The following is a 14,243-nucleotide window of genomic DNA, read 5'->3' on the forward strand; positions in this document are numbered from 1 at the left end:
TAATTATGTTACTTTTATTCCACAATTTTTCTTATAAAAGATACACGAAAAAGGAAATAGGGTAACTGCTATCTCAGTGTAATAAAGATGAAGTCAAAAGGGAAAGGTAAAATAAAAAGAATGTTTATATGCAACATTTACATAGTTATCAATAAAGTAAGAGAGTTTAGAGATTTGAGAATATTATAAATATCTTTGATGATGTACGCCTCAGAAATCCAATGCATTTTAAATGTAGATTTAGCTGTCAATGAAGTGAAAAACAAGGCAGCAAGATAGTTACTTACTCTTTTAGAACTGCATACCATATTGGCACTGGCAACAAACAATATACATAGTAAGTCCAGGGACAGGCTTGAATCAGCAGGAAGAATGTTACTAAAATGCCAATAGCTACAAAACTACATGGCAGGAGATGGCTTGCTTTCTGAAAATCAAACATAATATTGAAATACTTCCAACAACCTGTGCTAATTGATAGGCTTTTAAGAGATTTTATAAAATGAAGAAAACATTTTACTGTCTTTCAATAGTTCTACAATTAGATGATAAATAAAAGAGCTACATTAAAAAACAAAAAGAAAACAATCTGTCATTTGAGGAACATATTATAGAAGAAAAAACTGGATATTGTGGGATTGTTACAGTTAGACAATTCTGAAGTCACAAGTGATCATGGTCCTAAAGTCTGTTTATAATAATAACTTGTTCAAAACTTAATGTATTCTCTCAATTTTATAAATGTTTACAGAATTTTCTAGATAACTCACAAAAGCCTATTTAATCCATAATACATTTTAAGACTTAATGTTCATTTAGAACAATGTTTCTATTTATTCAAACTACAATTTGACATGCTACCCAGGCTACTCCACTGCCCAACTACCACAGGTCCTTTCAGTCATATCTACTCTTCCCAACAACCTGCCAAACAAGGGAGTTCCTTCAAAGTATGTCACCATTGATAATCTCCATGGGTCAGGCAGGCCAATGGATGCTCTGGGCCAGTTACATCAATAAGTATAATAAAGACTTTCAGAAGAGTTAAACACAGCTGTAGAGAAGAAGGGGTGGAAAGGAAACATGGTATTCCTCTGCTTCCATTTCATGGTTTTTCTGTTTTGCTTTTTTAGCCAAAGCTAAATGAGGCAACAATAAACAACTACTTTCTGAAAGTAGGGAATTTCAAGGAGGAAAAGGAAGAGATTCTTTTCCTTTTTATAGTTCTTCCCTGCTGCACAAAATGTTTTCAAAAACAAGTCAGAATTAAGCATAAACTAGGACATAGTTGTAAAATGGGGGGGGGGCTAACTCACAATATTGTAACTAAGAGTTTGGAGCTGGGTAGATCAGATTTCATACCCTGGCTCCCTTACTTTCTCACAGTGGGAATCATAAGTATTAAAGATTTCTGAGACTTAGTTTTATCCCATCTATAAAATGGGAATAATTTCATACCTACTTAGCAATGCTTATAATGCTTACATGAGATTATATAAAGAGCTTAAAAAATGCCTATATTACTACTGCTTAGTAAATGATGGCTACTGTTATTACTTTTATTTTTATTCTCTTTCCTCTCCTACTTCTCTTTTGCGTTAGTCCCAGGTCATTATAAAAATCTGTTAGTGATAGCACTGGAAAGAGAGAAGTGAGAGACAGTAGTGGTCCAAGGGAAAGGAAAGCAAGAGTAGTCATGGGATGAAATAAGAATATTTGGTTATAAAGCAAAAGACATCTGAACCAGCAAGGGATAAGGAGAAGGTAAGCATATATCAAAATTAAATACAGAACTTAATTAAGGAGACGTAGAAAATTACATTTCAAGGAAAAAAGATTACTCACTGCATTTGCCTATAATAGTAAATAAATCAGAAATGACTCTAGGATCTGGGGAACACTGTCTTGTAGAAGTGACATAAGCTTTAGAGTCACACCTAAATTTAATTCTGATGCTACCATTCTATTTGCTTGTCAATTTGACTAAACCATTTAGCTTGTCTGAAACTGTTCCCTCATCAAACAATGGATGATAATATCTGTTGCAAAGTCATCTCTCATTTTGCTACAGGTGCTCTATACACTTAAAGTTCTTCCAACAGACCATTCTAGCTTACCTCTCTCCGGGCACAGGCTGAGAACATCCTTTTTCTTGTTGGGTTACTCCACCCACTCTTTAAGATTCTTCTTTGGCAATCACCTCTTCTGCAAAGCTTCCCTACACCCCATTCTAATCTGAACACAGCTGCAACTATCTGACATTCTAACTGCTTTCCACACTTCCCTTCAGCTAATGCTATACACTATGATATATTATTCCTCCTATGAAACTGTTGAGGTTGTATCACTTCTCAACACTGTAAACTCTACACTAAAGGGAAATAAAAATATTTTTGCAAACAGAACCAAAGGATTCAAAATACTTGAAATGATCTCAATTGTAATGGTCAGTTTTATGTGTCCACTTGACTGGCTATCATCTCCAATTATTCGAACACTATCCTAGCTGTTACTGTAAAAAGTATCTTGAAGCCATGGTTAAAATCCATAATCAATTGACTTCAAGTATTCCAGATTTAGTCTACATAAATGGGTGGGTCTGATTCAATCAGCTGAAAGACTTTAAGGGTAGAATTGAAGCTTCCCTAAAATACAAATTTCATCCACTGGTTGCAGCTTTAGTTGCTGTCTGCTTGTCCAGCCTGCCATCCTGATAGCCTGACCTATGGATTTAGGACTTAGTTAACCAATCCCCACAATTGAAAAGCCACCTCCTACACTAAATGCTTAATATATATCTCCTACTGATCTCCCAATTTTCCACTTAAGTGAAAATGTTATAGTTCAGCATTTAAAGCCTTTGACTTCCTTGGCCTGTACTGTCAGTATATCTCTTATCAGTCACTTGAACGAACCTACTACATTCCACCCAAATTTATTTTGAAGTTACTATAGCGTTGAAACAATGAGAATTTAAGTGTTAGAAAATATGAATTTTGTCATTTAGAACACTCAGGACAGTCTTGGGTAGTAGGGCTCAATAAAATTGTTTACCATCCCCAGCATAATAGTCCATTTTCCCAGCTTTGCCTATTTTCATCATTGAATTTGCTTTAATTCTCATCCTCTCCCTACAGTCTATTAAACTTTTACCAAGACTTACTTCTTCCTTGCTATCATCACCTTAGTTAAGTGAGTTCGCCTTTATTTAAAATGATAGTCTTAATAGGAAAGACAGTAGAATGAATTGGACATAACTTTCTTATGTTCACATATGAATATATGACCAGTAAAACTCTACATCACGTACAACCACAAGAATGGGATCCTAATTAGAATAAGTTATACTCCATGTATGTATAATATGTCAAAATATACTCCTCTGTCATGGATATCTAAAAAGAACAAATTAAGAAATGACAGTCTTTATATCATCTCACTTAACTTATATTAAGGTTGTTTTTTGTAATGGAGTATAGTGTACCAATATCTGGTAAGTTGGTTATGTGTGCACATATCTTACCTACTTTACTTAATTCTAAGATCCTTAATGTCAAAATCTGAACTATGTATCTCTTTGCATAGTCCACATATTATCTAGCATTGTACTATACACTCAATGAATATTGGATACATTCTCTAGATGAATAAACAACTATCAGGTATAAATCTTGCTGACACATCAATGTAAAAACATCATTTCCTTTCCCAAGGACCTGAACATCAGGATAAAGATAAAAAGCAATATTTGGCACAAAACTGTGTGGGATTAAAATCTTAGTTCTTCACATTATAGCTGAGTGGTCTTTAGCAATGCTAGTCACTTAGTTACCCTCAGCTTCAGGTTCTTCTTTTGTAAACAGAAATTATAATGTTTACCTCAGCACTGTTATGAGTCTTGGTTAGTAGAATATATTTAAAGTACCCAGTAGACTTCCTAGATATACCCATTACTAAAACACAGTAATTTCTGTGTTTTTTCCTACCATGCACAGGAAATTATTCCTATTTTACTCAACATCACATATATTCAAATAATTAAAATTACTTTCGGGAAATTATATAAGATACGCAAGCATTATGACAAATTGAAATAAACACTAATGTTCTGCCCTCCATTACAGAAAAATAAAATGTAAAATTAGAAAAGTTATCATCGGAAATGTTTGCAGACTACTATTATCAAAAATATAACATGAAAATATGTTACTCTTTAGAGGATTTGGGCACTGTAATTATTATTAGAATGAAGAAAAGGAAATATAAGTGGCATATTTTCACTGGTAAATCCTGATTAGCAATTTATTTTAAATAAGAGAAGTGTTTCAATGCAGTAAAACTATACATGTACTATTATATTTTCTGTGTTAAAGAGGTTTTTTAAATGTTTTTCATTGAAATTACAGTAAACTAGGGTACATTCTTAAAATAAACAGAAAGTTCTATTAGAATTTGGTATTTGAGTAATTTCAGAAAGTTGAAGGAGAAATAAATTACAGAAAAATATACATTACTCAGAAATATTTGGAGCAAGTGATCATAATTTTTCAGCTCCTAAACTTTTAATAGCAGATAAGGTTAATTACATTGCTTTGAAGTAGTTCTCTGATTACCTATACTAGAAAGATATAGAATACTTATATTAAATAGTTACAACAAAGAGCAGAAATCAATATCATTAACTATAGAATTTAAATTATTTATGTAGATTATAGCCTTCATATGTTATAGGGCCAATATTAATACATCTTCTTACCAAATAAAGAACTAGAGATAACAAAAGAGATCCAATATACCAATACAAACAAAGAAAAATAAAGAGTTGACTTAGCACAAAGACTTACACATTATATGAACTCACTACACATAATCTGGTTAAATTTCTTTCGTTAGTGATTGTTATACCATCATGTAAATCTTCATTATATCTCCTGAACCTACCTTAACTTCTTTACTAATACTTCTTGTTAGGTTGGAATGAGACTTGATGATCAGCAAAGAAACATAAGAAGTCCAACCCACAAAACCAATAGCAACACTGATGCCCAAGAAGAATCTGTCATAAGTGTGATAATAGGACAATCCTTTTAATGCAAGATGAATCAGTTCTGTGCAAAGGGAAACCTATAGAGGAAAAAAACATATAACTTGCACCTGGAAAGAATAAGAAAATCTAAATTTCAAAGAAAGAAAAAAAGTTTCTAACAGCTAAACCACGATAGTAAATCAGAGTGAGCTTATAGATGACAAATTTAAGAATAGATTTTGTCTAAGAATCTTCTTGCAAGTACAAAAAAAAATTCCAGAATACAATTAACTTTTAAGTCTTGATGAAAAGGGGCATTTTAATGTAAATCATTTAAGATATATGTAGTATTCTAAAATAATTCTTTTTGCAGAAATGATCTTCAGATGACACATAGAAGAAATGAAGGTTCTCTACTAAAGGTGCCAAATAATGGAGATTCCCACAATGTGTGAATGTATGTATGTGTACATGTACACCCCCACACATCCTTTTATATCTTTTCATATCAAATGACTCAAGACCATTATAAAACATCACTAAAATAGCTTACTATTGCAGAGGAAAAGAAAAGCTTATCATTTAAAATCACAATAAAAACAAACATTGGAAATGCATTTCCAATTACTTGGGCACTTTTATAAAATGCAAACAGAATTCTTTCTTACTTTAAAAGTATATGAACATTTAGTTAAGAAAAAAACTAAAGAAAAACATGGGGAAGGAGTTGGGAAGAGTCAAAACTTCAGTATGACTCATTAGATCTTCATCTTTTTTTTTTTTTTTTTTACCTGGCACTGGGGATTGAACCCAGGAACTCAAACATTCAGGGTAAGTGCTCTATCACTAAGTTACAGCCCAGTCCTTTTTCACTTTATTTGTCCAGGCTGATCTCAAACTTGCCATCTCTGTCTCAGGCTCCTGAGTAGCTGTGATTTGAGCCTCGCACCCAGCATTATTAGACTTCTGATGGTGCAATGACACATGCATGGCATTCTAAAATATTTTACACAAGAAAGTGACAGTAACTTGAAATTTATTTTCTCATTTTAAAAAATGGGAATAAGGTTCATTTCTAATGCTAAGCCAGAAAAGTGTGCCCATAATATTATCTGAAATAAAGAGAAGTATGTCCATGGCCAAAGCAGATCCTCAGGAAAGTTCCCTGGCCTGCCCAATGTGCTACTGCTCTTCATCACCATACCTTGCCCTTCTCCAACTCTGAAATGCTAATCAGCTATTTATGTCCACAACACCTGGATACTTTACTTACCGCTTCATCAAACTTTCCCTGTTTTATGTACAATCTTGCTTTTCTTAAAACGTCTACCTGTTTAGAATCAGAGAGCAACCTACAAAAGAAAAAGAATACGTTTAAAATGTTTTCTCATTTCAGTTACATTTGCTCTTGATTTTTATTTTTGCTTGAAAAAAAAAGGATAGTGAAAATTGAGAAAATAAAAAACAAAACAAAGCAAAAATGCAAGAAAGAAATCTTAAACTAAATTGTATTACTTCTGGCTGTTTGAACTCTTCTAAGAAATAGCTTATAGGTAGATCTAGTTTTCTTGACCCAAAGTTTTAACTATAAAACTACACTATGAAAATCACATAAGCCATCTTTATGAAGAAATGTCAAGACCCTGACAAAGATATTCTGGTTAAATCAAAGTAATTAATGGAATACAGAGTAAATGGCATAAGTTCTATCACTAAGCCCTCATGTATTTATGGCAGACGTGAAACACAAGGCAGGACCATCAATGCATTTTTCGCTCCCAACCCAGACAGAACCTAACCAACAATGCAAGTCAGTGAATAACCTGAACCTATTATACTATGCAATATATGGGGAAATACTAAAATATACAGCATTGCCTGAAACTATAGAAACTGAGGAAACATAATAATGAAACAAGTATATACATTTAAACACAAAATTGCAATACAGACCTTAACTAAACCTACACTCCTAAACTTAATATATTAATGTTTTAAAAATTATAGGAAGTAAATATTTTAAGCAATCATTCTAGTTTCAGGTGGGAGGGTCAGACACTTATTTCAGAATCTGAGATTCTTGTCTAGAAAACACACACCATTTAAAATTTTATGTTTTTTCAGAAAATTTATTAACCTTAGGTGCCTATCTATTACTTCCCTTAGAGATTTATGGGAGACTCTGATAAAGAATCTGTGCCTATTTCTAAGAGCTATCAGATAGTCCAATCTAATCAGCAGGTTCTCATTTTTTAAACTCCAGGAAAATTCTCCTCCCCGCTTATATTATTGGAAATTGGAAGGAAAAAGTACCAGGAAGCAGGAATACATGAAAGAAGAACAAGTGACTTCAAAATGTTGCCTTGATCCATTCTCTATCCCTTCAGACACCAAACATCCTTTGGGAATATTTTCCTGGAAGTTTTAGAAATTAAATTAATGAGCCAAAGTGAACAGACATTTTTTGAAGATGGTAAGTTGAATTTCCCAAATTTCTAAAAAAGACTTCTAGTTGATCTTTTTCCTTTTGCTTTGATCCACTCAGATTCTTAAATTACTGAGTACACCGTCAACTTCCTTGTAACTGATACAGGGTTATTGTGTATTTCATCGATTCTGATCTTGCTAGACTATTGATGACACTCTCCTTCTATTCAACTTAATTTCCCATTATCCAAAATGTATACCATCTGCTAAATAATGGTTAAACTCTCTGTTCTTCATCTATCATGTATTTACATCTGAGTTCTTAAATCTTCATCATTCATTATGGTCCACTCCAAATCTCACCTCATACCACTAACACTTTTGTGTGGTCTAATGATCAGTTTATTTTCTTTCAACTAAATTATAACCTCTACATGGATCAAGATAATAATATTCATTAATTTGCCCAGTAATACTTAGCCAAGTGCTAAGCACATACAATAAATCAATAAATCTTTTTTTTTAAATTTTTATTGGTTGTTCACAACATTACAAAGCTCTTGACATATCATACTTCATACATTAGATTGAAGTGGGTTATGAACCCCCAATTTTACCCCAAATGCAGATTGCAGAATCACGTCAGTTACACATCCACAATTTTACATAATGCCCTATTAGTAATTGTTGTATTCTGCTACCTTACCTATCCCCTACTATCCCCCCTCCCCTCCCCTCCCTTCTTCTCTCTCTACCCCATCTACTGTAATTCATTTCTCTCCTTGTTTATTTTCCCATTCCCCTCACAACCTCTTATATGTAATTTTGTATAGCAATGAGGGTCTCCCTTTATTTCCATGCAATTTTCCTCATCTCTCCCTTTCCCTCCCATCTCATGTCACTGATTAATGTTACTCTTTTCTTCCCCCTCTTCCTCCCTGCTCTGTTCATATTTGCTCTCATTATATCAAAGAAGACATTTGGTATTTGTTTTTTAGGGATTGGCTAGCTTCACTAAGCATAATCTGCTCTAGTGCCGTCCATTTCCCTGCAAATTCTATGATTTTGTCATTTTTTATTGCTGCATAGTACTCCATTGTGTATAGATGCCACATTTTTTTTATCCATTCATCTGTTGAGGGGCATCTGGGTTGGTTCCACAGTCTAGCAATTGTGAATTGTGCTGCTATGAACATCGATGTGGCAGTATCCCTGTAGCATGCTCTTTTAAGGTCTTCAGGGAATAGTCCGAGAAGGGCAATAGCAGGGTCAAATGGTGGTTCCATTCCCAGCTTTCCCAGGAATCTCCAAACTGCTTTCCAAATTGGCCGCACCAATTTGCAGTCCCACCAGCAATGTACAAGTGTACCCTTTTCTCCACATCCTCGCCAGCACTTGTTGTTGTTTGACTTCATAGTGGCTGCCAATCTTATTGGAGTGAGATGGTATCTTAGGGTGGTTTTGATTTGCATTTCTCTGACTGCTAGAGATGGTGAGCATTTTTTCATGTACTTGTTGATTGATTGTATATCCTCCTCTGAGAAGTGTCTGTTCAGGTCCTTGGCCCATTTGTTGATTGGGTTATTTGTTATCTTATTGTCTAATTTTTTGAGTTCTTTGTATACTCTGGATATTAGGGCTCTATCTGAAGTGTGAGAAGTAAAAATTTGTTCCCAGGATGTGGGCTCCCTATTTACCTCTCTTATTGTTTCTCTTGCTGAGAAAAAACTTTTAAGTTTAATTAAGTCCCATTTGTTGATTAATAAATCTTAATTGGTTAAAATGTTATCAAAATTCTGTAGACCTAAGAAAGGAAAAAAATAAGAGAATGGAATACATTGCCATTCTTAAAGTATCTAAGGATTTGCTAAATTAAATAAAAAGATGAAAAGGAAGATTTTCTGAAACCAATTACTTATGCTAACTTAAGAGGACTTCTCAAGTATTAAGAACGAAAGAAGAAACATTTATGCTATATTATATTAAGAGTACTCACATAAAGAAACAAGTCAGGCTAATTTATAATTTTTCATAAATGGACTATTCATAAATCTTGAGACATATCAAAATAGACCAAAAGCCTGCAATATATCTGAAAATCATCAAAATATTCTGTATAAACCTCACTATGGCTCCATGACACTTAAGACTCATAAAACTTGTCCCCAATATAAATTTTTTAAAGTTTCATATGAAGTTGAGAAGGGATATGAAATAAATATTTTTATTTATAACATATTTTAAACATAAAGAACTTTTTGAAAAACAAAAAAAATAATAACAAGTAAAGGGAACTGGGAGGGGAGTAGGGAAAAGAATATCATGTACAAATGAAAATAAATAAGGGAGCTCTGATACATAATTATAAATAAATCTTGAAAGCCACATGAATAGAAAAAAATTGAAAAAAACTGTATTTTAAAAATAGGGATTCAACTATGTCACATCATTTAATATCCTATTTTTAAAAAGAATCTAAAGAAACATGGCAAAGTATTAACCTCTGTTATGGGTAGAAGAATTTTTGTTATAATCTATATTCTTTTCAACAAGCTTGAAATATTTCTTAATTAAATCTTAAAATATGTTAATAAGGGATATGTTCATACACATAAACATGTACACATGAGCTATATTGGCAATGCAAAAAACAACTATGTAAGATTGGGATATGAGAGGAAAGGTAAATTTTTATTGCTGTGCAATTTTTATTGTGTGCACATATTATTTTTCATGAATATTTTACCAACCAGTTTTTTAAAATAAAATATTTAAAACACTAAAATTTAGTCATAGCTTCTGGCTATAACAGAGAAGCTTGGGCATATCAACACTCTCACTAGGACAACTAGAAAGCCTAATAAAATAAATTAAATATCAATCTGAAAGTACCAAGACAAATAAGAATTGAAGGGCTAACATCCCAAAGGGAAAGAAATCATAAAGAAGGAACTCAATTTTCTAATCAAGACATCTGCCATTTGTATCTTGGCCTAATGCAAAAGGCTGAGAATTTGGGCAGATAGATGCAGCCCAGAGGTAAATAATACAATAGAGGCTTTGGCAATCTTGCACCACTGGAGTGATAAAAAATAAAGTTTGTAGCTGCCGATGCAGGCAGGAATTAGGACCTAAAAGGCAAGAAAAATAAGAAAACAATTCTGGGTTTCAAAAAAACAGATTTCCTAGAATTATTTTCTAGAAGAATTACTTAAACAATTTTAATAGATTCTGAGGTGACGTGGGGGTTTGTTGTTTGTTTGGTAATGGTGCGCTTGGAACCAGTGGCCTCACACAATTCTAAGCCAGTGCCCTTCCACTAAGCTACATCCCCAGCAAAAGAAGTCAAGTGAAAATGAGAATATACTGTGTGAATATAAAGCTCAGAAATAGGGATAACTGTTGAGAGCCACAGCTGCCAGCAAACTTCCAGCTGCCAGCTGATGATTGGCTCACAGTGGCCCCAGCAACTTCTAGCTGCCAACTGATTGGCTCCTCTGCAGTGATGCTCATTGGGCTGTTTCCCTGCCCTTTCAGACCACGGAGCTGCTCATTGGGGGGCTTTTTTGGCTCCGCCCACGGAACCCAGCCAATGGGCCTCAAGAGCAGGAGGAGTGGGGGAGGTGGAGAGGCTTGTGGGAAACCGGTGGTGGCAGTTGGGCTCTGAAGGTTTTTCCTGAGGAGCTGTTTTGTTTGGAGTGTGTGGTTCTAAAAATAAAGTTCGTTTCTTTTGACAAGTGGCTCCTGAATTGTGCCCAGCCAGACTGCGGCAGATAACTACTTGGTGGTATTTATAAATCAAGGTTTAGATCTGGAGGGGGCATAAAAGAAACTTTTATGATGTACTTTTTTATATAGACGCTGGTTACAAGAGTGAATATTTTGTACAAATCCACACTATAAACTTAAAATTTATGTACTCTGTTCACATGCTTTAATAAAATTTACATTAAAATTTGATCAGTTTTGAAACAGCCTAGATAGAAGGAAGATAAGCTATTTTCTTTCACATACTGTAATAAAGAGACTAAGGTAATACTGAGAATGATTTAAAGTACAATTGAAAGTCAGAGGTATTTTTGAGGAAAAAATGGCTACAATGACAGCCAACAGTGCCATCTCGCTTGACGAAGTTCTTTCAGTAAGTTTCACAGAGAGGACACAGTTCCTTGTGCCTAGACCTCCTCAGAATTCAACCATCAATCCATAAAGGTCAAAATGTCCACTCTAAATCTATTAACAGACACTTTACCAAATCCAAGCACTTTACCATTTTATTATTAAAAGTTATGCCTGATGTATAGTATTTTATTATATATAATGAACATAACACATAGATTATTTGTTCCATGGTACAGATAAAGTATCTACTTCTCAAAGTCACAACTTTTAGGGGTAATTCTATTTATTTGAATGGATAGTCAGAAATTTTTCAATCTAAAATTCCTAGATGGCACATAAAGTTAAATTACTTAAAAACTATGTATTATTCTTATTTCAACTAATACTTCTTTTATAATACTCTTAGAATTCAATAACAGACTTTTTATCATTTTCCTCTTAATGAATACATCTGCTTAGCACTTCCTTTCTTCTAGACTGATGGCACAAAACAGTGACATGGACATTTGGAGAGAATTCAGAATAGTAGCAAGATCAATTAAAGGGCTGAAAATTAACTTTCTTTAAGGGAAGGTTGAAGACACCACCTAACCTAATATGGGAAAGAGAAGGTTTCAGGAATAAAAATATATTCTCAGATGCTAATAAGGAAGAAATTGATCACCTGTTCTACCTTTTGGAAAGTGAACTGACATACTTGGTCTAAGAATTGTTGTTCAGAGACTGTTTTCATTTTTAAAAAGCAGTTTAAACATTGACATTTAAGAGTTTAGGCAATGATATACTAAATTAATTTCGCTCTATATCTGTGTTTGTACTTTTCCTGAAATAATACAAGTTTTAGATATGATGTCATATACTGATAAATTATTCATCTATACTTTAAATAAAGCCTCTGGAATATTTGCAGCATAATTAGCTCTCATGCCCTTATAAAAAATAAGACAGTGATGGAATACACATTTTTTATGCAGAGAATAACAAAAAACCTTGATAATTGCTGAGTGATAAAAATATACTGTCAGATGGAGGACACTGTGGTAAACAAACAAACTGTCTTGGATGAAAGAAAAAGCACATTACAAACTAAACAGCAGAAAAGCCTATCATAATATTAATTTATTGATAAAGACTTTCCAAGAAAATTTCCATTTATTCCATAAGCCAAATGGAGTTTCCAAAATCAGGATGAAAATAAGAGTTAGGAAACGGAGGGATATTTGAAAGCAAGCAAATTTAACAAGAAATATGATAATATGACATTATTCAAATCTATTCAGTTTTTTAGTTTTAGATATAAAGAAGGGAGAGTGCGGATTGTAAGGGATAACTAAAACAATTTTAACTGAGTGTCCTACGTTAACATGAGTTGGGTGGTGAGATTTGAGATAAGAAAAGACACTTGAATGGAGACAGCAGGAAACTTGGAAGGACACAGAACCTAATGTTTTGCTGCACACTGAAATTCATCACATTTGGGCCTGGGCTGTGGCTCAGTGGTAGAGGGCTCGCCTAGGACATGCAAGGCACTGGGTTTGATACTCAGCATCATATAAAAATAAATAAATAAAATAAAGGTATTGTGTCCAACTACAACTAAAAAATAAATATTTTTAAAAAATTCATCATATCTTTTGTGACTATAAAAATGGGGGTGGGAGGAGTAAGCCAAAACTCTAGAAAAAGATTTTTCAAATTATCTTGTAAACTAAGTAGGAACTCTAACACATGGAATGTTATAGAGATTTAAGCATTCAAAAAAAAAAAACATTATTTCCATAAAGCTCAGGGTACAGTTCAATAGAAATGTATAGCTCAGTAGAACATCACTTGCTGAGCATGCATGAGATAGACCTCTGTTTGATCCCACAATTGCAAACAAAAAATTTTTTACGAAGTTATGATATAAAATTTGCTGGCTTATCTCACTAACAATTATTTATTCAGAGACAGAATAAGTTCTTCCCATAAATATTACTATCCACATTATGATGTGAATATTATATTATTTACTGTCACTAAGATCAGACTTTAATAAAATGTGTTTATATTTATTTTGGTACCTGGGATTGAACCCAAGGGTTCTTGACTCCTGAGCCACATTCCAGGTCTTTTTATGATGGTTTATTTATTTATTGTTTGTTTTGATACAGGGTCTCACTAAGTTTCTTGCTAAGTTGCTGAGGCTGGCTTTGAATATAAGGTTTCATTGAGCTTATGTTTCAGCCTCCCGAGTCTCTAGAACTATAGGTGTGCCTGGCTAAGGAAAATTATTAAGTATATCACAGCAAAATCAGCCATGGTAGATTGACATTCTAAAGACCAAACATTCCACAAAACTGTACTGACACTAATTTATTTACTGAACTACTAATGTATTCGAGACCTAAGTATGCTTTTAAAAATTTTATTAAATTTGATTAATTTACTAAAAAAAAACCTGATAGCACTGCCTTAAAAAAATAATTTACTGTTGAGTATAGCATTTGAGACGGAAGAAAAAATGCAAAATAGCACAGTTAGAAGTTAGAATATCTGGGTTCAAGTTCCAGTTCTACATCTTACTAGCAGTGACGAAGGACTGGAAGGACTCAGTTTTATCACCCATGTAGTAAAGAAAATCTCGTTTTATTCAATTAGTTGGTTTCTCTGAATGGTTTCTGTAAAA

The 14,243-nt window shown here is 33.4% G+C and overlaps 1 protein-coding gene across 3 annotated transcripts in view; it reads right to left on the reverse strand.

The window, feature by feature from the left end:
- Positions 1-14,243, reverse strand: part of PIGN (phosphatidylinositol glycan anchor biosynthesis class N) — a 127,428-nt gene that overhangs the window by 62,381 nt on the left and 50,804 nt on the right. For all 3 annotated transcript variants that reach the window (XM_081263670.1, XM_081263669.1, XM_081263668.1), the window contains 3 exons: positions 6,300-6,378; positions 4,942-5,124; positions 288-427 (listed from right to left, as the gene is read on the reverse strand). In XM_081263670.1, the coding sequence (XP_081119796.1) occupies positions 288-427; positions 4,942-5,124; positions 6,300-6,378 (402 nt within the window). The remainder of the gene's footprint in view (positions 1-287; positions 428-4,941; positions 5,125-6,299; positions 6,379-14,243) is intronic.

The sequence above is a fragment of the Spermophilus citellus genome (genome assembly GCF_964194105.1).
Source record: "Spermophilus citellus genome assembly, chromosome: 12".
NCBI classification, from domain to species: domain Eukaryota; kingdom Metazoa; phylum Chordata; class Mammalia; order Rodentia; family Sciuridae; genus Spermophilus; species Spermophilus citellus.